The 25,190-nt window shown below is 38.9% G+C and overlaps 1 protein-coding gene across 1 annotated transcript; it reads right to left on the bottom strand.

Annotated features, from left to right (window-relative positions):
* Positions 1–1,693: 1,693 nt before the first annotated feature.
* LOC121552151 (proteoglycan 4) lies at positions 1,694–24,570 on the bottom strand. Its single transcript, XM_041864878.2, has 26 exons — positions 24,536–24,570; positions 24,374–24,415; positions 24,094–24,150; positions 22,328–22,642; positions 22,018–22,065; positions 21,894–21,932; positions 21,644–21,679; positions 21,510–21,557; positions 21,377–21,424; positions 21,077–21,115; positions 20,934–21,002; positions 20,485–20,628; positions 20,334–20,378; positions 20,215–20,247; positions 20,048–20,095; positions 19,906–19,944; positions 19,763–19,831; positions 19,370–19,513; positions 19,219–19,263; positions 19,046–19,078; positions 11,469–11,501; positions 10,592–10,642; positions 7,988–8,200; positions 7,847–7,876; positions 2,842–2,886; positions 1,694–2,718 (listed from the first exon to the last, which is right to left on the bottom strand). The coding sequence occupies exons 9-26, from the start codon at positions 21,384–21,386 to the stop codon at positions 2,558–2,560; spliced, it is 1,251 nt and encodes a 416-aa protein (XP_041720812.2). The 5' UTR covers positions 21,387–21,424; positions 21,510–21,557; positions 21,644–21,679; positions 21,894–21,932; positions 22,018–22,065; positions 22,328–22,642; positions 24,094–24,150; positions 24,374–24,415; positions 24,536–24,570; the 3' UTR covers positions 1,694–2,557.
* Positions 24,571–25,190: the final 620 nt, after the last annotated feature.

Below are 25,190 nucleotides of genomic sequence, written 5' to 3'. Positions count from 1 at the left end.
GTTCTGTCTCCTAGAGATGAACGTACTTTGGTGCGAAAAGTGCAAATCAATCCCAGAACAACAGCAAAGGACCTTGTGAAGATGCTGGAGGAAACAGGTACAAAAGTATCTATATCCACAGTAAAACGAGTCCTATATCGACATAACCTGAAAGGCCGCTCAGCAAGGAAGAAGCCACTGCTCCAAAACTGCCATAAAAAAGCCAGACTACGGTTTGCAACTGCACATGGGGAAAAAGATCGTACTTTTTGGAGATATGTCATCTGGTCTGATGAAACAAAAATAGAACTGTTTGGCCATAATGACCATCGTTATGTTTGGAGGAAAAAGGGGGTTGCTTGCAAGCCGAAGAACACCATCCCAACCATGAAGCACGGGGGTGGCAGCATCATGCTGTGGGTGTGCATTGCTGCAGGAGAGACTGGTGTACTTCACAAAATAGACGGCATCATGAGGAAGGAAAATGATGTGGATATATTGAAGCAACATCTCAAGACATCAGTCAGGAAGTTAAAGCTTGGTCGCAAATGGGTCTTCCAAATGGACAATGACCCCAAGCATACTTCCAAAGTTGTGGCAAAATGGCTTAAGGACAACAAAGTCAAGGTATTGGAGTGGCCATCACAAAGCCCTGACCTCAATCCTATAGAAAATGTGTGGGCAGAACTGAAAAAAACGTGTGCGAGCAAGGAGGCCTACAAACCTGACTCAGTTACACCAGCTCTGTCAGGAGGAACGGGCCAAAATTCACCCAACTTATTGTGGGAAGCTAGTGGAAGGCTACCCGAAACGTTTGACCCAATTTAAACAATTTAAAGGCAATGCTACCAAATACGAATTGAAACTTCTGACCCACTTGGAATGTGATGAAATAAATAAAAGCTGAAATAAATCATTCTCTCTACTATTATTCTGATATTTCACAGTCTTAAAATAAAGTGGTGATCCTAACTGACCTAAGACAGGGCATTTTTACTAGGATTAAATGTCAGGAATTGTGAAAAACTGAGTTTAAATGTATTTGGCTAAGGTGTATGTACATTTCCGACTTCAACTGCATATATCACAGAATAACATCATAACACCATCTCACGAGAATCATTGTTGGTTGTAAAAAAAAAATGTGTGGACAGTCATTGACTTGACCTCTAGTGTTGCATTCTCAGTACACACACTCCTCAGAGGGAGAGAGAGAGGTTCTTCTGGTTAACAACGGGAGCTCCCATGAGAAATGATACCATACTCATCTTCCCACAATTCTTTACCAACATGCCAAGCAGCAAGATACAAGCTGATGCAGTTATTTACATGGAAGTAACACATTAAACAGAAATGACATAAAATAACATCCCCTTGCTTTAACAGTGTAAGTAATGAGTGATAAGGCAGTGTTCTTTAGCCATGTGTGTGTGCAGATCTGGTCAGATGACTACAGTAGGTGTTACCATGCCTGCACCTTATCTAATAACATCTGACAAGGAGTAGAAATGTTTACTGTAGGTGAAAACTTCTTGTCATCTTTGGCAGGTGAACTAATTTGATTAATAATTTTTTTAATTAACTACTAATATTCTGTCTAAATACAGATATGCTCAAATCTAAAATATCAATTTGGGCCATTTTTAGGCAAATACAAATATCTATCCTCTTTCATGATCAAACTGTGATGCACGACGCCACACAATTTCAAAAATTATTCTGAAGATCGTCATTGTTTATTTGCAATTTCTTCTGTACTCTGGATTTGATGCGCAACTTGTTCAATAGTCTTAAAATATAGCTTAGGATTTCCTGTCACAGCAATAATGGAAGGGTGTGTCACATCAACAGAAGCATACAGACATGGACATGTTCGGACAAAGTGAGCAATATTGTTAATTTGTTATTGTATAGCATGTTCAATTCATTTCCTTAATACAATAGAATCAAAACATGAAATAAAAACTAAACTTTTTATCACAGTGCCATTGATAATGTATGACCCCAAAATCAATTAACAGAAACGTTTTGTAATCATGAACTTGATGAATGTTGTGATAAAAGTAACAAATTAAAAAATTATAATGTGAAGTAATCATTCGACAAATGTAAACTGCAAGATGTAATATCAACATGTACATTATATACATTGAACTTTCGCTAAATTACAATTTATATGCATATGTACATTGCATTTGATTGAAATTTACAGAAATGATCAATTCCATTCGCTACTTAAGGTAATATCATATTGCCATAACTTACACTCCGTTTCTAATAAATACATCTGCTGAAAAACATAGATCACAAAGGACTCAACACTGAGCGCTAGCAAAAGTGGCAAAGCCACAGATAAAGGAAAAGAGTTTAGGGACTTAAAAACTCACGGGAGCTCGACTGGTCATAGAAAAATAAATAATACTATACTGTCCATCCATCCTTCACCTTTAGTCACTGATTGTCCTCCGTTGTCAATGAGAAGCTAGTGGCCCAGCAGTAAATACAAGCAACGCCACCTGCTGGTTAAGGCTGCCTTGCAGACTGAGTAGAGGGAGCAGCACAGGGATGAGGAACTAGTCTACTGCCCCGCCGCGCTGGCTTTCTGCTGCTGCGCCTGCTGCATCATCATGGATCTCATGGCTGGGCTCATCGACACAGGGGTCATACCAGGGGTGGAAGGTCGCAAAGGGTAGTGGGCATTCTTTCCAACCATTAAAACACACTGCAAGACTCTCTGGCCTGTAAGATACAGTGAGGAAATAAGGAATCAATTAAGGATTCTTTATAAAGGAGCATTTTTGCATATGTTCTTATGACAGTAAGAAACAGTTAAGACAGAATTTCATCCATCATTCATCTTACCTGGCTTCTTCTTGTCCATGGTATTCTCCTCAGTCTGAGATTCTTCTGATGAGGGCAGAGAAAACAGAGAATGAGAGATAGAACATGTATGAGAGGGACAGAGGAGAAAGACTCCTGGTATCCAATGTATATATTTATTCTATCCATTACCAGAGGATATGAAGGGAGTTTCAGAGCAGACCCTTTCAAACCCAACGGGACTTCTCCAGCCCTGTGTAGACTACCGGGATTCGGGGAATATATACTGCTGTGCTGACAGGGAATTCTGATCAGGAAGTCTATAGTAATCCACTGGGGAAAATGGGCTCTGAATTTCAATGATACAGGTGACCTTAAAAAATATTGTGATGGATAAAGGAAGGAAGGGGAATTATTTCCCAATTAGAAAGAGGTGTTTTAAAAGTTCAATCTAATCAAAAATGACACATGGTATTTGTTTGGTCCATAGGAAGAAAAACAAAACATTTAGAGTAGGGGTGTCGAACTCATTTTGCCCCGGGGGCCGCATTCGATCTTCAACAAGGTCCGGAGGAAAATTGGTTATATTTTCTTGCCGTCAAAATTTGGCTAAAATAGTCCTCTGTCCATCGTTTTTTGCATTTTTGATGCTCCCTGACTGTCTAGTGATTATTAGCGAGCAGGACAGACAAGAAACATTATGAATATACAGCCATTAACATTTATACACAGTTTCGATTTGGTTTGAGTCATCATTTTTTTATGCATCAACATAGCAGTTACAGTTGAAGTCGGAAGTTTACATACACCTTAGCCAAATACATTTAAACTCAGTTTTTCACAATTCCTGACATTTAATCCTAGTAACACTTCCCTGTCTTAGGTCAGTTAGTATCACCACTTTATTTTAAGAATGTGAAATGTCAGAATAATAGTAGAGAGAATGATTTATTTCAGCTTTTATTTATATCATCACATTCCAAGTTTGTCAGAAGTTTACATACACTCAATTAGCATTTGGTAGCATTGCCTTTAAATTGTTTAACTTGGGTCAAACGTTTCGGGTAGCCTTCCACAAGCTTCCCACAATAAGTTGGGTGAATTTTGGCCCATTCCTCCTGACAGAGCTCTGTGTAACTGAGTCAGGTTTGTAGGCCTCCTTGCTCGCACATGCTTTTTCAGTTCTGAACACAAATTTCCTATAGGATTGAGGTCAGGGCTTTGTGATGGCCACTCAAATACCTTGACTTTGTTTTCCTTAAGCCATTTTGCCACAACTTTGGAAGTATGCTTGGGGTCATTGTCCATTTGGAAGACCCATTTGCGACCAAGCTTTAACTTCCTGACTGATGTCTTGAGATGTTGCTTCAATATATCCACAACATTTTCCTTCCTCATGATGCCATCTATTTTGTGAAGTGCACCAGTCCCTCCTGCAGCAAAGCACCCCCACAGCATGATCCTGCCATTCACGTGCTTCACGGTTGGGATGGTGTTCTTCAGCTTGCAAGCAACCCCCTTTTTCCTCCAAACATAACGATGGTCATTATGGCCAAACAGTTGTATTTTTGTTTCATCAGACCAAAGGACATTTCTCCAAAATGTACGACCTTTGTCCCCATGTGCAGTTGCAAACCGTAGTCTGGCTTTTTTATGGCGGTTTTGGAGCAGTGGCTTCTTCCTTGCTGAGCGGCCTTTCAGGTTATGTCGATATAGGACTTGTTTTACTGTGGATATAGATACTTTTGTACCTGCTTCCTCCAGCATCTTCACATGGTCATTTGCTGTTGTTCTGGGATTGATTTGCACTTTTCGCACCAAAGTACGTTCATCTCTAGGAGGCAGAACGCGTCTCCTTCCTGAGCGGTATGACGGCTGCGTGGTCCCATGGTGTTTATACTTGCGTACTATTGTTTGTACAGATGAACGTGGTAACTTCAGGCGTTTGGAAATTGCTCCCAAGGATGAACCAGACTTGTGGAGGTCTACAATTATTTTTCTAAAATCTTGGCTGATTTCTTTTGATTTTCCCATGATGTCAAGCAAAGAGGCACTGAGTTTGAAGGTAGGCCTTGAAATACATCCACAGGTACACCTCCAATTGACTCAAATTATGTCAATTAGTCTATCAGAATCTTCTAAAGCCATGACATCATTTTCTGGAATTTTCCAAGCTGTTTAAAGGCACAGTCAACTTAGTGTATGTAAACTTCTTACCCACTGGAATTGTGATACAGTGAATTATAAGTGAAATAATCTGTCTGTAAACAATTGTTGGAAAAATGACTTGTGTCATGCACAAAGTAGATGTCCTAACCGACTTGCCAAAACTATAGTTTGTTAAAAAGAAATTTGTGGAGTGGTTGAAAAACGAGTTTTAATGACTCCAACCTAAGTGTCTGTAAACTTCCGACTTCAACAGTGCCTTAGGGAGAAGAGTTAGAGTATACTTACTACAGTATCTTTGTTTAACATACTTTAAATGCAGAGAGTGGGAAAGCCATGGCAGGAAACACAAGCATGACTACAACCCTTATTTCAAACAAAGTCATTGCAGCTCAGGTCTCAAAAGACATGTAAATCACTTTTGCCTTAATGTAATACATACAGTAGATAGTCATCATATTGAGAATAGTGATTGAGTATTGCTTGATGCCCCTTCACTGTGCACAAATCACACAGGACGTGAGGAGAGAGTGACTGGGAATATGGGTAATGAAGGGATGGGACTAGAATATCGAGACTCCACTGGTTCACTCAATAGAACATCACCCTTATGTCTCTAATGATTTTGGCTTTAACTTAAATCAATCCAGTAAGTGTTGTTACTATTTAACACTAGGCATAATCTCTTTCAGTAACTAAATGGTGCTCCGTGAACAATCAACATGGTTCATTTACTCCCAATAAATCACAAGAGAGCAATATCAGTAGAGAGTCATTGAATCCTATTTTCATTGTGTTGGCCAGTGGAGGGGAAGGTATAGCTACTACCTCAGTCCTGAATAGAAGGTAAAGAAGATTCTGCCCCAATCTCTAGAAATGGTAAACATATCATAATTTTAATGGAAAATTGCAAGGGAAACTATTGCTACAGTAATGAATTACAAAGATATTGGATATTATCAAGGTGATATCAATTGAATACAGTGGGGAAAAAAAGTATTTAGTCAGCCAACAATTGTGCAAGTTCTCCCAATTAAAAAGATGAGAGAGGCCTGTAATTTTCATCATAGGTACACGTCAACTATGACAGACAAATTGAGAAAAAAAAATCCAGAAAATCAAATTGTAGGATTTTTAATAAATTTATTTGCAAATTATGGTGGAAAATAAATATTTGGTCACCTACAAACAAGCAAGATTTCTGGCTCTCACAGACCTGTAACTTCTTCTTGAAGAGGCTCCTCTGTCCTCCACTCGTTACCTGTATTAATGGCACCTGTTTGAACTTGTTATCAGTATAAAAGACACCTGTCCACAACCTCAAACAGTCACACTCCAAACTCCACTATGGCCAAGACCAAAGAGCTGTCAAAGGACACCAGAAACAAAATTGTAGACCTGCACCAGGCTGGGAAGACTGAATCTGCAATAGGTAAGCAGCTTGGTTTGAAGAAATCAACTGTGGGAGCAATTATTAGGAAATGGAAGACATACAAGACCACTGATAATCTCCCTCGATCTGGGGCTCCACGCAAGATCTCACCCTGTGGGGTCAAAATGATCACAAGAACGGTGAGCAAAAATCCCAGAACCACAAGGGGGGACCTAGTGAATGACCTGCAGAGAGCTGGGACCAAAGTAACAAAGCCTACCATCAGTAACACACTACGCCGCCAGGGACTCAAATCCTGCAGTGCCAGATGTGTCCCCCTGCTTAAGCCAGTACATGTCCAGGCCCGTCTGAAGTTTGCTAGAGTGCATTTGGATGATCCAGAAGAGGATTGGGAGAATGTCATATGGTCAGATGAAACCAAAATATAACTTTTTGGTAAAAACTAAACTCGTTGTGTTTGGAGAACAAAGAATGCTGAGTTGCATCCAAAGAACACCATACCAACTGTGAAGCATGGGGGTGGAAACATCATGCTTTGGGGCTGTTTTTCTGCAAAGGGACCAGGACGACTGATCCGTGTAAAGGACAGAATGAATGGGGCCATGTATTGTGAGATTTTGAGTGAAAACCTCCTTCCATCAGCAAGGGCATTGAAGATGAAACGTGGCTGGGTCTTTCAGCATGACAATGATCCCAAACACACCGCCCGGGCAACGAAGGAGTGGCTTCGTAAGAAGCATTTCCAGGTCCTGGAGTGGCCTAGCCAGTCTCCAGATCTCAACCCCATAGAAAATCTTTGGAGGGAGTTGAAAGTCTGTGTTGCCCAGCGACAGCCCCAAAACATCACTGCTCTAGAGGAGATCTGCATGGAGGAATGGGCCAAAATACCAGCAACAGTGTGTGAAAACCTTGTGAAGACTTACAGAAAACGTTTGACCTGTGTCATTGCCAACAAAGGGTATATAACAAAGTATTGAGACACTTTTGTTATTGACCAAATACTTATTTTCCACCATAATTTGCAAATGAATTCATAAAAAATCCTACAATGTGATTTCTGGAATTTTTTTTCTCATTTTGTCTGTCATAGTTGACGTGTACCTATGATAAAAATTACAGGCCTCTCTCATCTTTTTAAGTGGGAGAACTTGCACAATTGGTGGCTGACTAAATACTTTTTTCCCCCACTGTAAATGAGGTACAAATATGCAGTCATAAAAGAATGACACATATAATATGATTCCCACTTCCAGAACACTGTAGCAGTAAACATTTTTACGCATTACATTTACATTTTACTAGTACAGGATCACACACTGAGATAATCCTCAATAGTAAATGCAGCACACAACCCAAAAATAATTGGGTTAGACAGAGCACCACCATGTGGGGCCTAGTGAACATGGCTGCACTAAATCTATCAGCACCCACTGCTACATCCCTATCTCTTATTTGAAGCACAGACACAAGGCATTGTTATTTACTCACTTGCTATACCAGGAGGCTTCATTTCTTTCCCTGAAATCAGAGAGGGAAAAAATCATCAAGCATAAATAATCCATAGAGATCAGTAGTAATGTATCAACCATTTATGAGGAAAGAGTAATTTGATACTTTGAGCCGACGTACCTTTAGCCTCCTTCACAGCCTTCTCAGCCTTCACTGCCTTCTCAGCCTTCTCAGCCTTCTCAGCCTTCTCAGCCTTCTCAGCCTTCTCAGCCTTCTCAGCTTTCACAGCCTTCTCAGCCTTCACAGCCTTCTCAGCCTTCTCAGCTTTCACAGCCTTCTCAGCCTTCTCAGCCTTCTCAACCTTCTCATCCTTCTCAGCCTTCACAGCCTTATCTGTGAGAAGAGAAAAATACATTTGTCTACATGCCATTTTACCTGTTCTTCACACTCTGCTTATAATCTCAAACGTATTCTCTTCACACTAACACAAAGTGACATGGCTGTAATTGCAGTTTTACCGTGCATAAACTTTAATTTCTAATGTAGTTACGAGTGACTGGTTTCATTTTTCATGTGTTGTGAATTTGTCCTAACAAACGTACAGTGAGGGAAAAAAGTAGTTGATCCCCTGCTGATTTTGGACGTTTGCCCACTGACAAAGACATGATCAGTCTATAATTTTAATGGTAGGTTTATTTGAACAGTGAGAGACAGAATAACAACAAATCCAGAAAAATGCATGTATAATATGTTATAAATTGATTTGCATTTTAATGAGGGTAATAAGTATTTGACCCCTCTGCAAAACATGACTTAGTACTTGGTGGAAAAACCCTTGTTGGCAATCACAGAGGTCAGACGTTTCTTGTAGTTGGCCACCAGGTTTGCACACATCTCAGGAGGGATTCTGTCCCACTCCTCTTTGCAGATCTTCTCCAAGTCATTAAGGTTTCGAGGCTGACGTTTGGCAACTCGAACCTTCAGCTCCCTCCACAGATTTTCTATGGGATTAAGGTCTGGAGACTGGCTAGGCCACTCCAGGACCTTAATGTGCTTCTTCTTGATCCACTCCTTTGTTGCCTTGGCTGTGTGTTTTGGGTCATTGTCATGCTGGAATACCCATCCACAACCCATTTTCAATGCCCTGGCTGAGGGAAGGAGGTTCTCACCCAAGATTTGACGGTACATGGCCCCGTCCATCGTCCCTTTGATGCGGTGAAGTTGTCCTGTCCCCTTAGCAGAAAAACACCCCCAAAGAAAAATGTTTCCACCTCCATGTTTGACGGTGGGGATGGTGTTCTTGGGGTCATAGGCAGCATTCCTCCTCCTCCAAACACGGTGAGTTGAGTTGATGCCAAAGAGCTCGATTTTGGTCTCATCTGACCACAACACTTTCACCCAGTTCTCCTCTGAATCATTGAGATGTTCATTGGCAAACTTCAGACGGCCCTGTATATGTGCTTTCTTGAGCAGGGGGACCTTGCGGGCGCTGCAGGATTTCAGTCCTTCACGGCGTAGTGTGTTACCAATTGTTTTCTTGGTGACTCTGGTCCCATCTGCCTTGAGATCATTGACAAGATCCTCCCGTGTAGTTCTGGGCTGATTCTTCACCGTTCTCATAATCATTGCAACTCCACGAGGTGAGATCTTGCATGGAGCCCCAGGCAGAGGGAGATTGACAGTTCTTTTGTGTTTCTTCCATTTGCGAATAATCGCACCAACTGTTGTCACCTTCTTACCAAGCTGCTTGGCGATGGTCTTGTAGCCCATTCCAGCCTTGTGTAGGTCTACAATCTTGTCCCTGACATCCTTGGAGAGCTCTTTGGTCTTGGCCATGGTGGAGAGTTTGGAATCTGATTGATTGATTGCTTCTGTGGACAGTTGTCTTTTATACAGGTAACAAGCTGAGATTAGGAGCACTCCCTTTAAGAGTGTGCGCCTAATCTCAGCTCGTTACCTGTATAAAAGACACCTGGGAGCCAGAAATCTTTCTGATTGAGAGGGGGTCAAATACTTATTTCCCTCATTAAAATGCAAATCAATTTATAACATTTTTGACATGCTTTTTTTCTGGATTTTGTTGTTGTTATTCTGTCTCTCACTGTTCAAATAAACCTACCATTAAAATTATATGCTGATCATTTCTTTGTCAGTGGGCAAGCATACAAAATCAGCAGGGGATCAAATACTTTTTTCCCTCACTGTATATAATAAGTGATGTGAAAGGAATCATAGGAATGCTCATTCAGAACTGATCTGTTGAGTAAACAAAGTCATAATGCCTGGCCTTTGTCTAAAGCTACGCCATTTGACAGATCCAATTTCCAGTTGTCAACTAGTGTTTTGTGTTGAATAAGCATGAGAAAGATAACTGATGCTGGCATGTAATCAACCAATCACTATCATAAAAGTATTGCGCGATATGCTATTCACAAAAAATTTGCTGCTTTACAGGACACCACAAAAGAGGAAAACAGAGCATCTAGAATATGACATTCACAAGGCTGATCAATGGACAAGGAGCATCTTAACAAAACAATGATTCAATAAAAACACATTTGATGGCAATTTAGCATGACAAATGTATTCAAAACCTTGAAACCACTCACTTGTAGCTACTCCAGTCTTAGGCAAGATAAATAATGCATTAAGTCCTATATTAATTTAAGTGTTAAAAAAAGAAAAAAAAGAAACTGACCTACTTATCAATACAAACAAGATTTCTTGCTCAGGGATTGATTGGATTTGGTCCCTCTGGTTTGATTCAGTTTTCTGTTTACTTACGTGCTTTAGTGGGCTGGGCTGTCTTCACAGAGTGTGTGGTTTTAGCTTTGGCTGCAATACAAAATAAACCAAAAGTACTTTTACAATATTAACTTTAGTACCAGGTAGAGGGAGAGGAAGCATTTAGTACTATATACGCTGGGATAAAGCTTTTGCACCATCTACATTATTCAGTAACAATGTATTATTAAACTTTAATTATCTAAACAGCTTTTGAATTAGTTGTAATGGGAACAAATCCTTTGCAAAAAGCATTTAACCCTTTTAATGACCAACAATAAGTCAATCTGTGCATAAAATCAGTTTATAACACGTCCTGTCAATAAAGCTTGAGAAATTCACTATGCATACACCTAACAGTGCTTGTCCTTCCATACATACAATATGTCAAGGAAGGTCTGAAATAGCACAGAAAAAACTAAATGCTGCACCACAATCTATCAATTGATAACTCTAGTTGGCTTGGGGTGATTAATTAAATTGAGTCATTTGCCTCAGGTTTATTGATTAAAAGTGTTCTCTAGCCACACTTTGATATAGGCTGCATTTCAAATGGTCAATACCCGATTTCCTTTTTTTCAGCATAGTTCATTACTGGATCTAGTGCTGTTGGCCCGTGCATAAAAGGCTGGAGCCCATCTCAAATATCCCTTAGCCAGAGGATGAGGCATAGTCAAACAAGGACTGTAATATCTTGTCACTCAATTGGAAAATAAAAGGAGAAACTGTTTGTATTTGTGTAAACAGATATACTGCAAAGACACTGCTATGGTAGCTAAGTTTGATAACATCTAATCCTTTTTTTATTCAATAGCAGCATCTATTCAATTCAAACTAGAGCAATGTATTTGCATATTGTTATATGAACAGAACTCACCATCTGATATCTTCACATCCTTTACCTTGTCTTCTGCTCATGCAAGAAGGAGGACAAATGTATATGAGTGATATGTATTCCTCTTATCTAGCTGGAAAGTTTACACAACAAACAGTACAAGCACGGAAATCTTAGCACTCATTCAGGTCAATCTAGATTACAAACGCAAATAGATTCCTCTCTCTTTTAAAACTGGATGAAGATTATATTACACATACTCTACGCATACTCTTTTCATAACCTTGTGTGGAAATGTATAAATCAGGTTCAATGTTGTACACTGGGTTGCCTGCAGTGCTGTAAGACATACAGTAGGAATCTGGGTTTTGACCCCAATAAGAATCCAATCTAAGAAACGCCACAAATGCAAATCTCCTTCATAGCTACCGGTCTTGCCTACACCACATTCTACAATATCACCATGTGACCCTTTACAAAATAAGTTTCAGCATGAAGCTCTACAAAACAATAATTCAACTTCAATTTGTAAAGGGCCTTTAAATTATATATTTGGTTGGTCTAAACTGCCCCAGGGTAAAGCTAGGGTAAAACTTGAAGTGGATTTTTTTAGGGTTAAAGGCAAACTCTTGAGAATCTCACAAAGCTACCAGATTCTTTCTTTGGAACTAGACAAGGGAGTTAAACCGTTAAAATATGTTCTTCATACTAATAAAAATAGATTAATTGGTTATGCAAATGTAATATCCAGAAAACACATTATTTTACTATACTGCAGGCCTATCATCAATATAGTCAAAGCAGAGCAAAGCCATATGGGTTGTTCCACCAATTAAGTGCCTTTTGAGTAGTGTAACTTGGTGATTTTCTTTATTTTTATTTCACCTAATTTTAACATTCTGTCATAAAGAGCACATGTTCAACTTAATAAAAAACACTTTTTCACATCTCAAGAGTATACATTTAAAAAGACTATAGTACAGTGCCTTCAGAAAGTATTCATATCCCTTGACTTATTCCACATTTTGATGTGTTACAGCCTAAATTCAAAATGTATTTAAAAAAGTATAATTCTTACCCATCTAGACACAAGTCAATACATGTTAGAATCACATTTGGCAGTGATTACAGCTGTAAATCTTTCTGGGTAAATCTCTAAGTTCATTGCACACAACTGCTTGGCCTCTGACCGCAAGGCACTACAGAGGGTAGTGCGTACGGCCCAGTACATCACTGGGGCAAAGCTCCCTGCCATCCAGGACCTCTATACCAGGCGGTGTCAGAGGAAGGCCCTCAAAATTGTCAAAGACTCCAGCCACCCTAGTCATAGACTGTTCTCTCTGCTACCGCACGGCAAGCGGTACCGGAGTGCCAAGTCTAGGTCCAAAAGACTTCTCAACAGCTTCTACCCCCAAGCCATAAGACTCCTGAACAGCTAATCATGGCTACCCGGACTATTTGCACTGCCCCCCCACCCCCCTCCTTTTTACGCTGCTGCTACTCTGTTAAGTATTTATGCATAGTCACTTTAACTCTACCCACATGTACATATTACCTCAACTACCTCAACTAGCCGGTGCCCCCGCACATTGACTATGCAACTGTGATCGGTACCCCCTGTATATATAGCCTCCCTACTGTCACTTTATTTTACTGTATATATAGCCTCCCTACTGTCACTTTATTTTACTTCTGCTCTTTTTTTCTCAACACTTTTTTGTTGTTGTTTTATTCTTACTTTTTTGTTTAAAATAAATGCACTGTTGGTTAAGGGCTGTAAGTAAGCATTTCACTGTAATGTCTGCACCTGTTGTATTCGGCGCATGTGACCAATAAAATTTGATTTGATTTGATTTGATTTGATTGTACAATATTTGCACATTATTATTTTCTTCAAGCTCTGTCAAGTTGGTTGTTGATCATTGCTAGTTACCCATTTTCAAGTCTTGCCATAGTTTTTCAAGCCAATTTAAGTCAACTGTAACTAGGCCACTCAGGAACATGTTTTCGGTTATTGTCCTGCTGAAAAGTGAATTTGTCTCCCAGTGTCTGTTGGAAAGCAGACTGAACAAGGAGTTTGCCTGTGCTTAGCCCTATTCCGTTTGTTTTTATCCTAAAAAAACTCCCTAGTCCTGGTCGATGACAAGCATACCCATAACATGATGCAGCCATCACTATGCTTGAAAATATGAAGAGTGATGTGTTGTGTTAGATTTGCCCCAAACAAAACGCTTTGTAGTCAGGACATAATGTTTTACTTTAGTGCCTTATTGCAAACAGAATGCAGGTTTTGGAATATTTTTTATTCTGTACATGCTCCCTTCTTTTCACTCTGTCATTTGAGTTAGTATTGTGGAGTAACTACTACGTTGTTGATCTATCCTCAGTTTTCTCCTATCACAGCCATTAAACTCTGTAACTGTTTTAAAGTCACCATTGGCCTCATGGTGAAATCCCTGAGTGGTTTCCTTACTCTCCGGAGTTAGGAAGGACGCCTGTATCTTTGTAGTGACTGGGTGTATTGATACACCATCTAAAGTGTAATTAATAACTTCACCATGCTCAAAGGAATATTCAATGTCTGCTTTTTTTTCTTTCATCTACCAATAGGTGCCCTTCTTTGCAAGGCATTGGAAAACCTCCCTGGTCTTTGTGGTTAAATCTGTGTTTGAAATTCACTGCTCGACTGAGGGACCTTACAAATAATTGTATGTGTGGGGTACAGAGATGAGGTAGTCGTTCAAAAATCATAAAAACGCTATTATTGCATACAGAGTGAGTCCATGCAACTTATTATGTGACTTGTTAAGCACATTTTTACTCCTGAACTTATTTAGGCTTGCCATAACAAAGGGTTTGAATTCTTATTGACTCAAGACATTTCAGCTTTTCATTTTAATTGAATTTGTTAAAATGTCTAAAAACGTAATTCCAATTTGACATTCGTGTGTTGTGTGTAGGCCAGTGTCACAAAATCTAAATGTAATCCATTTTAAATTCAGGCTGTAACACAACAAAATGTGGAAAAAGTCAAAGGGTTTCTTTCTGAATGCACTGTAAGTGCCAAATAAAGTAACACGGTTGACTGTAACAGGGTTGACGACTTCATCTTAAAATCAGCCATAAATCCCCTTTTGACAGGGGAAATGAAGCTTGTTGTGTGCAACAGGGAGGGGCAATTGAATGCAAAATTCACCAAACATTTTTAGTCTGTTTATCTATGGGTAACAGGGTTGACGTGCTATGCTCTACTGCTCATTTTTCCACCACACAACACCAGATAATTGCCAAAAAGAGTGGAACCAGCGCACCTGATTTTGCACTATGATTTGACTATTAGATGTTGAATGCCTCTTTTGAAAAAATATTTTTTTTAAAGGAATAGTTTCGCCATATTAAAACGAGAGTTCAGTTCACGTAACAGGGTTGACCTTAAAATTAGGTATTTTCTTTTTTTTAAATACCTTTAAATGAATCACTAATAAGATTAAATGAAAATAATCTTCAGATATGACTTTAAATCTTCCTAGAAGTCACAGAGGATGCACGGAGGGACATGTCAAAATGTCTTTATTCATATAAAAAAATCTGATTTATAAAATGTTCCATGTGGTCTATGTTAAAGGGCACTTCATTTAATATACCAGGCTTTTAAAATTCAATATGTGTGTACAATTTCTCTTAAAATATCAAAGGGCACTCATTTTGTGACACGACCCATATATCGTTAACCATATTTGTTTTGTTAACGCAGATGTGTTTGTGTTTGATTTTAGGGATCAAGTCCTTCAAGGGAATTACATCTGAGTGTTGTTTTTCCAAACCCATTACCCAGTTAAGTAAATCAACACTCTACCATGCAGACACACCACAGGTGATATAGAGAGGGATCCCACTGTAATGGTCTAGATCTAGGGAGGAAATGAGGCATTGGGTTGGGAGGAGCAGAACATATGTTGAATGTAGACTGAGAAGAACTGCCAGGTTAAAACTTGAACCCTACACATACCTAGTCAGGAGGGTGTTGACAGTCAGGATGCCCATATGACAGACTCAATCCTGCATACATGACCTGATTGCTCCATGCTCCGCAGATTATGAAGACAATGTATTCTGTGCTTTAATAATAGTACAGATGTAGGATCTTAATTTGAGCCAGTTTGCTACAGCAAGAAAATTATCCTGCAGCAACAGGAAATGGTAAGGGTTGCTACATTTTTTACAAGGGAAAATCAAGTTTGAAATTGTGGAATTTACAAACTTTATAAACCTCAAATACTGTCACAGATCCCCCCGGTACTGCTGCTCATTCCGTTCACAAGCTCCGGAGGTCTACGTCAATGGCCATCTAGGCGTCACTGACCTGGTTCATTACCACCAACTCCGGACTGTCTTCTTACGCACACCTGGTTCCCATTCCCCATGATTAGTATGTGTATACAGTTGAAGTCGGAAGTTTACATACACTTAGGTTGGAGTCATTAAAACGTGTTTTTCAACCAATCCACAAATTCCTTGTAAACAAACTATAGTTTTGGCAAGTTGGTTAGGACATCTACTTTGTGCATGACACAAGTAATTTTTCCAATAATTGTTTACAGACAGATTATTTCACTTATAATTCACTGTATCACTGTCAGCTTCCTGCCTCCTGTTTGTCTCCGGGCCTCTAGAGGTCATCTGTGTTCCCCTCTGCCTTAGTTCTTCCTCGTGTGTCCTAATTAGCTTGATCCAGGTCACCTGTGCCTTGTTTCCCCTTGTGTATTTTAGCTGTGTGTTTTCCCCTTGTTTCTCACTTGGTTATTGAGTCCTGGCTATGTGTCTCCTGCTTTGTTCCACCGTGTCTTTCCAAGTAAGGTTTTCTAAGTTATCTTTAGTTTGTTTTTCTCCCCTCGTGGAGTTATTTTGTTTTGCCTCCTGTTTTGTTAACGTACCTCTTTCTGAGAAGAACTTTTGTTGGACTATTTGTGAATGGCGAAGAACCTTTGTTTTTACATTAAATCTACTGGCCTGGAGTATTGCCTTGGGTGTTTCATTTGGGTCCTACTACACCTCCTCTGTGGCTAAGGGGTATTACCCCCAGCTCTCCACATCTGAGACCGGAGTTCTAGCACGGCTTGTGACAATCACAATTCCAGTGGGTCAGAAGTTTTCATACACTAAGTTGACTGTGCCTTTAAACAGCTTGGAAAATTCCAGAAAAGGATGTCATGGCTTTAGAAGCTTCTGATAGACTAATTTACATCATTTTAGTCAATTGGAGGTGTACCTGTGGATGTATTTCAAGGCCAACCTTCAAACTCAGTGCCTCTTTGCTTGACATCATGGGAAAATCAAAAGAAATCAGCCAAGACCTTAGAAAAATAATTGTAGACCTCCACAAGTCTGGTTCATCCTTGGGAGCAATTTCCAAACGCCTGAAGTTACCACATTCATCTGTACAAACAATGGTACGCAAGTATAAATACCATGGGACCACGCAGCCGTCATACCGCTCAGGAAGGATACGCGTTCTGTCTCCTAGAGATGAACGTACTTTGGTGCGAAAAGTGCAAATCAATCCCAGAACAACAGCAAAGTGCAGATGCTGGAGGAAACAGGTGCAAAAGTATCTATATCCACAGTAAAACGAGTCCTATATCGACATAACCTGAAAGGCTGCTCAGCAAGGAAGAAGCCACTGCTCCAAAACCACCAGACTACGGTTTAAAACTGCACATGGGGACAAAGATGGTACTTTTTGGAGAAATGTCCTCTAATCTGATTAAACAAAAATACAACTGTTTGGCCATAATGACCATCGTTATGTTTGGAGGAAAAAGGGGGCTGCTTGCAAGCCGAAGGATACCATCCCAACCGTGAAGCACGGGGGTGGCAGCATCATGCTGTGGGGGTGCTTTGCTGCAGGAGGGACTGGTGCACTTCACAAAATAGATGGCATCATGAGGAAGGAAAATGTTGTGGATATATTGAAGCAACATCTCAAGACATCAGTCAGGAAGTTAAAGCTTGGTTGCAAATGGGTCTTCCAAATGGACAATGACACCAAGCATACTTCCAAAGTTGTGGCAAAATGGCTTAAGGACAACAAAGTCAAGGTATTTGAGTGGCCATCACAAAGCCCTGACCTCAATCCTATAGAAAATGTGTGGGCAGAACTGAAAAAGCATGTGCGAGCAAGGAGGCCTACAAACCTGACTCAGTTACACCAGCTCTGTCAGGAGGAATGGGCCAAAATTCACCCAACTTATTGTGGGAAGCTTGTGGAAGGTTATCTGAAATGTTTGACCCAAGTTAAACAATTTAAAGGCAATGCTACCAAATACTAATTGTGATGAAAGAAATAAACTGAAAGAAATAATTCTCTCTACTATTATTCTGACATTTCACATTCTTAAAATAAAGTGATCCTAACTGACCTAAGACAGGGAATTTTTACTAGGATTAAATATCAGGAATTGTGAAAAACTGAGTTTAAATGTATTTGGCTAAGGTGTATGTAAACTTTCAACTTCAACTGTATATGTGCCCTCTGTTCCCCATTGTCCATGTCGATTATTTTCCCATGTCCGTTGGTCTCGTTAGTACCATGTATTGTGCTCTTGTTATTACTGGTCTCGTCCCTTGTAGAGGTTACACCTCGCTCTTTTGTTTGGGTTATATCCCTTTGTTATATATACGTGTTTGTTTTGGGCTTCGTCCCTGTCGTTTTCCATGACGTACCTTGTGTTGTGTGGAGTAAATAAAAACCCTAATACGTATTCCTGCGCCTTTCTTCTAACGTGACAAATACACTACAAGTTAAACATTTCCTGCATTGAAGCAAAATATCCTACATGCAGTATGTAAGTATTGTACTCCAGGGTTAGCCTATGTATACTTGTTTATACTTGTTTAGCCAATACAACAATTGAGTGAGTAAATAAACCCATCCATGTTATGGGGTTTTCACTAGCTTCTATATCCACAAAGTCAGATTCCACAACAACAAAGTCAGATTCCACAGCCACAAAGTCAAAAATTAGCTTTTTGGTCTTAATTTAAGGTTAGGGTTAGGCATAAGTTTAGCAGTGTGGTTAAGGTTAGGAATAGGTTTAAAATCACATTTTAAGAAGATCATTTGTAGAAATGGGCTTATGACTTTGTGGGTATAGAAGCTAGCTATGACCATGTTATGGGCCTCTGTGAGGGGTTGCTATAGTAACGTGATGGAGGCTTGTGTATGTGATAACGGTTATCACCAACAAGGGAAAGTGAACAGCACAATCTTATTAACATCCAGCGATAGCAGGAAGAAATACTGGATGTATTACAGATGTTGCAGCATCATTCTGAAGTATTGTGCCAATGAAACATGCATACTGTACAGTAATCTAAATAAATAGCTACCATCAGCAAAATAGTAAGTGAGATATTATATATTGTGTGCAAAGCCAAGCTCCCACTCTGCTAATAGGAGTCATCCTTCAGGGTTGCATCACCATTAAGTGCTACAGTACATCATGGGAGAGAGCTGTTTAACTGTTGTAGGTCACCTGTTTTACACTCTACTGTTTGAAGTGTTAACCTGTTTGACTCAGCTGACTGGACATGAGTTGATCCACTCAACTCATTCTTACCTTTTTTCTCTGCCGCTTTTGGTTTCTCTTTTGCTGATGGAAAAAGTTTTGATTAATTTATTATTCAGTAAATTGCATACAAAAGAAACATTGTGAATGATGATATACTGTTTGTACAATACTGTTAATTCCCAGTTTCTGCCCTGCACACAGTTAGGACTGATTCATTTTACCTGGCTCAGGTGCTTTGGATAGCTTTTCCTCCTTCACTGCAGGAGCTAAAAGTGTTAGAACAGTTAAACAGCATGTTTCCAATTGTCATTGTATCTATCTGAAAATAATATATATTTAGTTTGATGAACTTTTGCATTGCTGTGTGGTTACCTTTTGGTGTAGGGATGTGTCTTGTAGCGACAACTCTTGCCGTGACTTTTACCATTGGCACCACTACATTTGTGTGGTTACCTTTTCTCATAGTGGGGACTCTTGGAGTGGCTTTCTCTTTAAGGGGCTCAGGTTCTGAAACAACTGGTGCAGAGATTCATGAATTTATTACATTACATACTCATAAAACATACCGATAATAAGCGGCTTGTTTTAAAAAGTTAATTAGGCCAAGCAGGGTTTAAGAAGCGCTAAACCAGTCTTTACAAGCGACTATTTGGCTTTGGCTTTTGCAGCAGAGGGTTCTGAGAGAAACAAGAAATGTAAGAAGCGTTTAACTACAACTAATAGTGAGCATCTACTCAAGTGAACATTTGTGAAATACAGTATTACCTTTCTTGGAAGTGCTTTTGGTTGTCTTGATAGTGGTTGTCTTGACTTTTTCTTTGGAGATTGCAGGCTCTAAAACCATAATATATCCACAGTTAGAATACATGTTAATTTATCGACTGGAATAACTTTATCTAAGTTGTTACCTTTCTTTGTAGAAGTTATTGTGTCCTTTTCCACAGGCTCTGAGACAATGAAAACACAAAATATGCTCATCATTCAAAATACAGTATTCATACAGCTCAATGTTGCACTGAGAATCCTATAGCAACTAAATATATTCGTTACCTTTCTTGGCTGCTGTTGTTTTAGCTTTATATTTGGAAACAACAACCTCTGAAACAAAGAACACAGAACAAAAATGTACATTCACCCACTGAACAACTCTAAAAGGAAAAACTATATAAAATGTCTGGACATAAATCCACTCCAAAACATAGTCAAATCATTCTTACCTTTTTTCTCTGCTGCTTTTGGTTTCTCTTTTGTTGATGGAAAAAGTTGTGATTAATTTCTACAATACTGTTAATTCCCAGTTTCTGCCCTGCACACAGTTAGGACTGATTCATTTTACCTGGCTCAGGTGCTTTGGATAGCTTTTCCTCCTTCACTGCAGGAGCTAAAAGTGTTAGAACAGTTAAACAGCATGTTTCCAATTGTCATTGTATCTATCTGAAAATAATATATATTTAGTTTGATGAACTTTTGCATTGCTGTGTGGTTACCTTTTGGTGTAGGGATGTGTCTTGTAGCGACAACTCTTGCCGTGACTTTTACCATTGGCACCACTACATTTGTGTGGTTACCTTTTCTCATAGTGGGGACTCTTGGAGTGGCTTTCTCTTTAAGGGGCTCAGGTTCTGAAACAACTGGTGCAGAGATGCATGAATGTATTACATCACAAACTCATAAAACATATAGATAATAAGCGAAAAAGTTAATTTGGCCAAGCAGGGTTTACGAAGCGCGATACCATTCTTTACAAGTGACCATTTGGCTTTTGCAGCAGAGGGTTCTGAGAGAAACAAGAAATGTAAATATAATTTCCTGATTTGTAAATAACTCAGCCATCTCTTAACCAATCCCGTAGCTTTGCTGTGAACCCTAATAAGCATTTAACTACAACTAATAGTGAGCATCTACTCAAGTGAACATTTGTGAAATACAGTATTACCTTTCTTGGAAGTGCTTGTGGTTGTCTTGGTAGTGGTTGTCTTGACTTTTTCTTTGGAGATTGCAGGCTCTAAAACCATAATATATCCACAGTTAGAATATATGTTAATTTATCGACTGGAATAACTTTATCTAAGTTGTTACCTTTCTTTGTAGGAGTTATTTTGTCCTTTTTCACAGGCTCTGAGACAAAGAAAACACAAAATATGCTCATCATTCAAAATACAGTATTCATACAGCTCAATGTTGCATTGAGAATCCTATAGCAACTACATATATTCATTTTATTTATTGGCAGCTGTTGTTTTATGTTTATCTTTGGAAACAACAACCTCTGAAACTAAGAACACAGACCAAAAACTTAAATTCACCCACTGAACAACTCTAAAAGGAAAACATGTATAAAATGTCTGTGTACACATATGACAACATGCAATAAAGTACCTTTATTCATTGTGGTAGGTTTTGTCTTTTCTTTGTCGACAACAGCTTCTGGAATGACAATATCATGCTCAATACTTTCCAATAAAAGTTAAGCATGCAGTATGTTATTAATAATGTACTACAAAATCTGTACCTTTCTTTACAACAGCTGGTTTGACCTTCTCTTTGGACACCACAGGTTCTAGAATAGAAGACATGGGATATAAACTGTGTAACTGTATTCAAATACAGAAAGCAATGATGTAGTTCAATTGTACAAATTGTTACCTTGCTTCTTAACTTTTTCTTTAGGAGGCTCTGGCTCTGGAAAAAGTACATTATTGACAAAATGTCAGTAGAAAATCTTAATGATGTGTGTATGCTTTGTTGTAATACTTATAAGCATATATCTTACCTTTACCTGAAGTAACTTCTAACACTGAAACCCTTACCATTGAGTGCATTACATAACATATACTGAATATATACTGTTTTCAGTAAGTGTGAAGGATGATTTGGTATGTAGAGAGTCTCTTACCCTTCTTTGGGGCAGCTGCCTTGGTCTTTTCCTTTGGAACTGAGGGTTAAGAAGAATGTGTTCAGATCAGACAAGAACAAGTTATGTAGGTGTATCCTCTTGAATCAATACAATATGTTCATACCCTTCTTTATGGCGGCAGCCTTCAGCTTTTCTTTGGGAGCCTGTGGTTCTTCAATGACAAAAACCGTCTGTTAAGAGGAGCCTTTCAAGTATAGTATCAAAGGTCAATAAATCAAAATAGGACATCAGATATGAGCATTTTCATTTACATAGAGAGAACTTTACTGTTTTCCTCACAAAGTAGTATGTCTATCTGTGTGGAAAAGTCATATTCATTTTATTTGCAAGCACTCTGTCCCTTTAGTGAAAATGACCTTGTAGTTCCAATATCACCTACTAAGTTAGAGCTTTAGTTCTGAGAGAATAATAACCTTGAGTCCATGAAGCTGGTTGAGTTGCTGGTGCATGTCCAGGTGCTGGTGTTGGTTCAGTTGCTGGTGCAAGTGCTGGCTCAGCTGGTTGAGTTGCTGGTGCTGGTTGAGCTGGTTGAGTTGCTGGTGCAGGTGTTGGTTCAGCTGGTTGAGTTGCTGGTGCAGGTGTTGGTTCAGCTGGTTGAGTTGCTGGTGCAGGTGCTGGTTGAGCTGGTTGTATTGGAGCTGCTGGTTGAGCTTGTGCTGGTTGAGCTGGTGGAGCTTGATAAGCTTGATAAGCTGGAGGAGCTTGATAAAATGACTGAGTTGGATGAGCTGTTGGAATAGGCAGTGGAGATGCTGAAAAAATGTGTACATTCAAACAAACCCAGATGACAAATCTCATCATGTATAATGCAACTTTGGATAAAACGTGAATCAATCATATTAGCCAATTAAAATTATATGTGATGACAAGGAGAAAAAAGTAGCTGAGGTGTTGAGCAACAAGGGAATAAACAAGGGGTGTTAAATAATGTTAAACAGCAAGAAGACAGATCAATTAGACTTCCCATTAAAGTGTATTTTCATTGCATACTTGGTAACCAATTGTACTTAAATGGTACTAAAGTTATAAAAGTAATTTATAAGACAGAATTTAATTTAAAATAATATAGGGCATATTGTTGATATTGATTTCGAAAATGTACAGTATATGTCTACTGTTTGTTTTAAGTTTTAATCACAAGACCTTTTTGGTGAGAAACACCAGGAAACACCAAGAAACTGCTGGGAAAAGCCACTGTAACTAGAGGTGCTACTGACAGACAATAGAACAATAAAGGAACATGGGGCAGAACAATTTAAAGATGTAGATCTTTAGTATTTCCAAAATGGTTATTGTTAACAATACATCGATGTTCACCAAGAGATAATAATTAGACACCTATACAAGGACATACAGATGTAGGATCTTAATTTGATCACACTGTTGCAGGATAACTTTGCTGCAATGCAGGACATTTAAAACGTGTAGTTTATTGTTTTTTGGTTTAAAAAGTCTTCTGAGGTTTGCAATTTCCACTTTGAAATTTCAGGCTGGATTTTTCCTTATGAAAAATGTATCAACTCCTACAAAAAATGTACATGAATTATAATCCACATTTCCTGTTGCTGCAGGATTCTTTTCCTGCTATAGAAAACTGGCCCAAATAAGATCCTACATCTGTACAGTAAACGGTGGGTGTGGAAAAGGCTGTGAAGCAGATAACTCTCAGCCCTAGTAACTAGGGGTCAGAAGTTTTCTTGGTCTAGTTACATGGTCAGGATTAACTCCTGGCCATAATTACAAGACAGAGCTCTGCAGACATGTCAGCCACATTTAAATAGTGTTAATGTTAGCCATTAATTACCTCATTGGCAAGAATTAAGATAATACCAAATACCTGTCATAGTTGGTGGGAATGGATTGTCTGTGAATATATGATGCACTGGAAGATAAATGGATTCAACACCTTTTCAGTCAAGTTTGAGAAGGACATATTATACTGGACATATACAGGACATATTAAGACATTTATTAAGGACTGTATTATTACTGTAAAAGAAGAGTGACATACAGTATACAGAACAACAAATACCACTGATATTAATATGTATTAAGCACTTTGTTACTTGTATTGAAAAGTGCTATACATATAAAGTTATTATTATTATTATTATTATTATTACTACTATTATTATACAGCATTTGTAGGAGGTGCTTCAGAGTGTTAGTGTATACTTACGATACCAGCCAGGAGGTGATGATGGCCAGTAGACTGGTGTGGGTTGACAGGCGGGAACTACAACATACAACATCACACATTCATACAGAACATGCATGCTATGAAATTTCACGGTAATGAATAATCTTTTGCTTGAAAGAGTGTTTCAATGCACATGATAGAAAGACAACATCCTCAACATGTGGGCCAATTCATATCTACTGTATGTACTCTTGTACTGCAATGTGGTCTAAGATGAGGCAGTGTTATCTGAACGTTACCATGAAGAAGACACATTTACCTGGTGCATGTGCAGGTACCCCCGTGTCTACATGTTGAGACTCTGCAATATGATAAAAAGAGGACAGAAATAAAGACGTGAGATGTTGGACAAACATAACACAAGTACTGGCACAGACTCTGCCTCTTAAAAATAGGTATGATTAATGCATGACTGAGTTACCTTTCTTTGTGGACTTCTCCTTCTCTTCCTTTTTAAGTCTGAGTTCTAAGGAGGGGAAGGGAATAGCACAGAGGGGTTACATCTGATAGGCGACTTTGAAGTCTTTTTCCACCTCAGCCGCTCTAAAGACCTTCATCTCCCCACTAGGAGAACATTTAACATTTAACATTTAAGTCATTTAGCAGACGCTCTTATCCAGAACGACTTACAAATTGGTGCACTGATGAGAAGTGGGTGATTTCCAAACATATTTGTCTGATTTGAATTAAATAAAACTGGGCAGTTTAAAACCGGGCGATTTACACTCTTTAGGCAGTGAGTGCTATGTGTGTCTTTTCATGAATTGTAAGACTCTGAGAAAATAATACCTTTTATCATTGAGTATATACAGTGCATTCGGAAAGTATTCAGACCCCTTGACTTTTTCCACATTTTGTTACATTACAGCCTTATTCTAAAATGGATTAAATAAAACATTATCCTCATCAATCTACACACAATACCCCATAATGACAAAGCAAAAACAGTTTTTTTTTTTCAAATGTATAAAAAAAATTAAGGAAATATCTCATTTACATAAGTATTCAGACCCTTTACTCAGTACTTTGTTGAAGCACCTTTAGCAGCGATTAAAGCCTTGAGTCTTCTTGGGTAT

The sequence above is a fragment of the Coregonus clupeaformis genome, chromosome 36 (assembly GCF_020615455.1).
Source record: "Coregonus clupeaformis isolate EN_2021a chromosome 36, ASM2061545v1, whole genome shotgun sequence".
Lineage (NCBI taxonomy): Eukaryota > Metazoa > Chordata > Actinopteri > Salmoniformes > Salmonidae > Coregonus > Coregonus clupeaformis.
Note: the sequence above shows the minus strand (reverse complement) of the source record. Positions and strands in the feature narration are given on the sequence as shown.

Coding starts and splice junctions, on each gene's coding strand:
- LOC121552151 (XM_041864878.2), bottom strand. Junction 7,877..7,987: donor GGCTGTGAAGGAGGCTAAAG/GTACGTCGGCTC, acceptor CTCTGATTTCAG/GGAAAGAAATGAAGCCTCCT. Junction 2,719..2,841: donor CATGGACAAGAAGAAGCCAG/GTAAGATGAATG, acceptor TGTATCTTACAG/GCCAGAGAGTCTTGCAGTGT.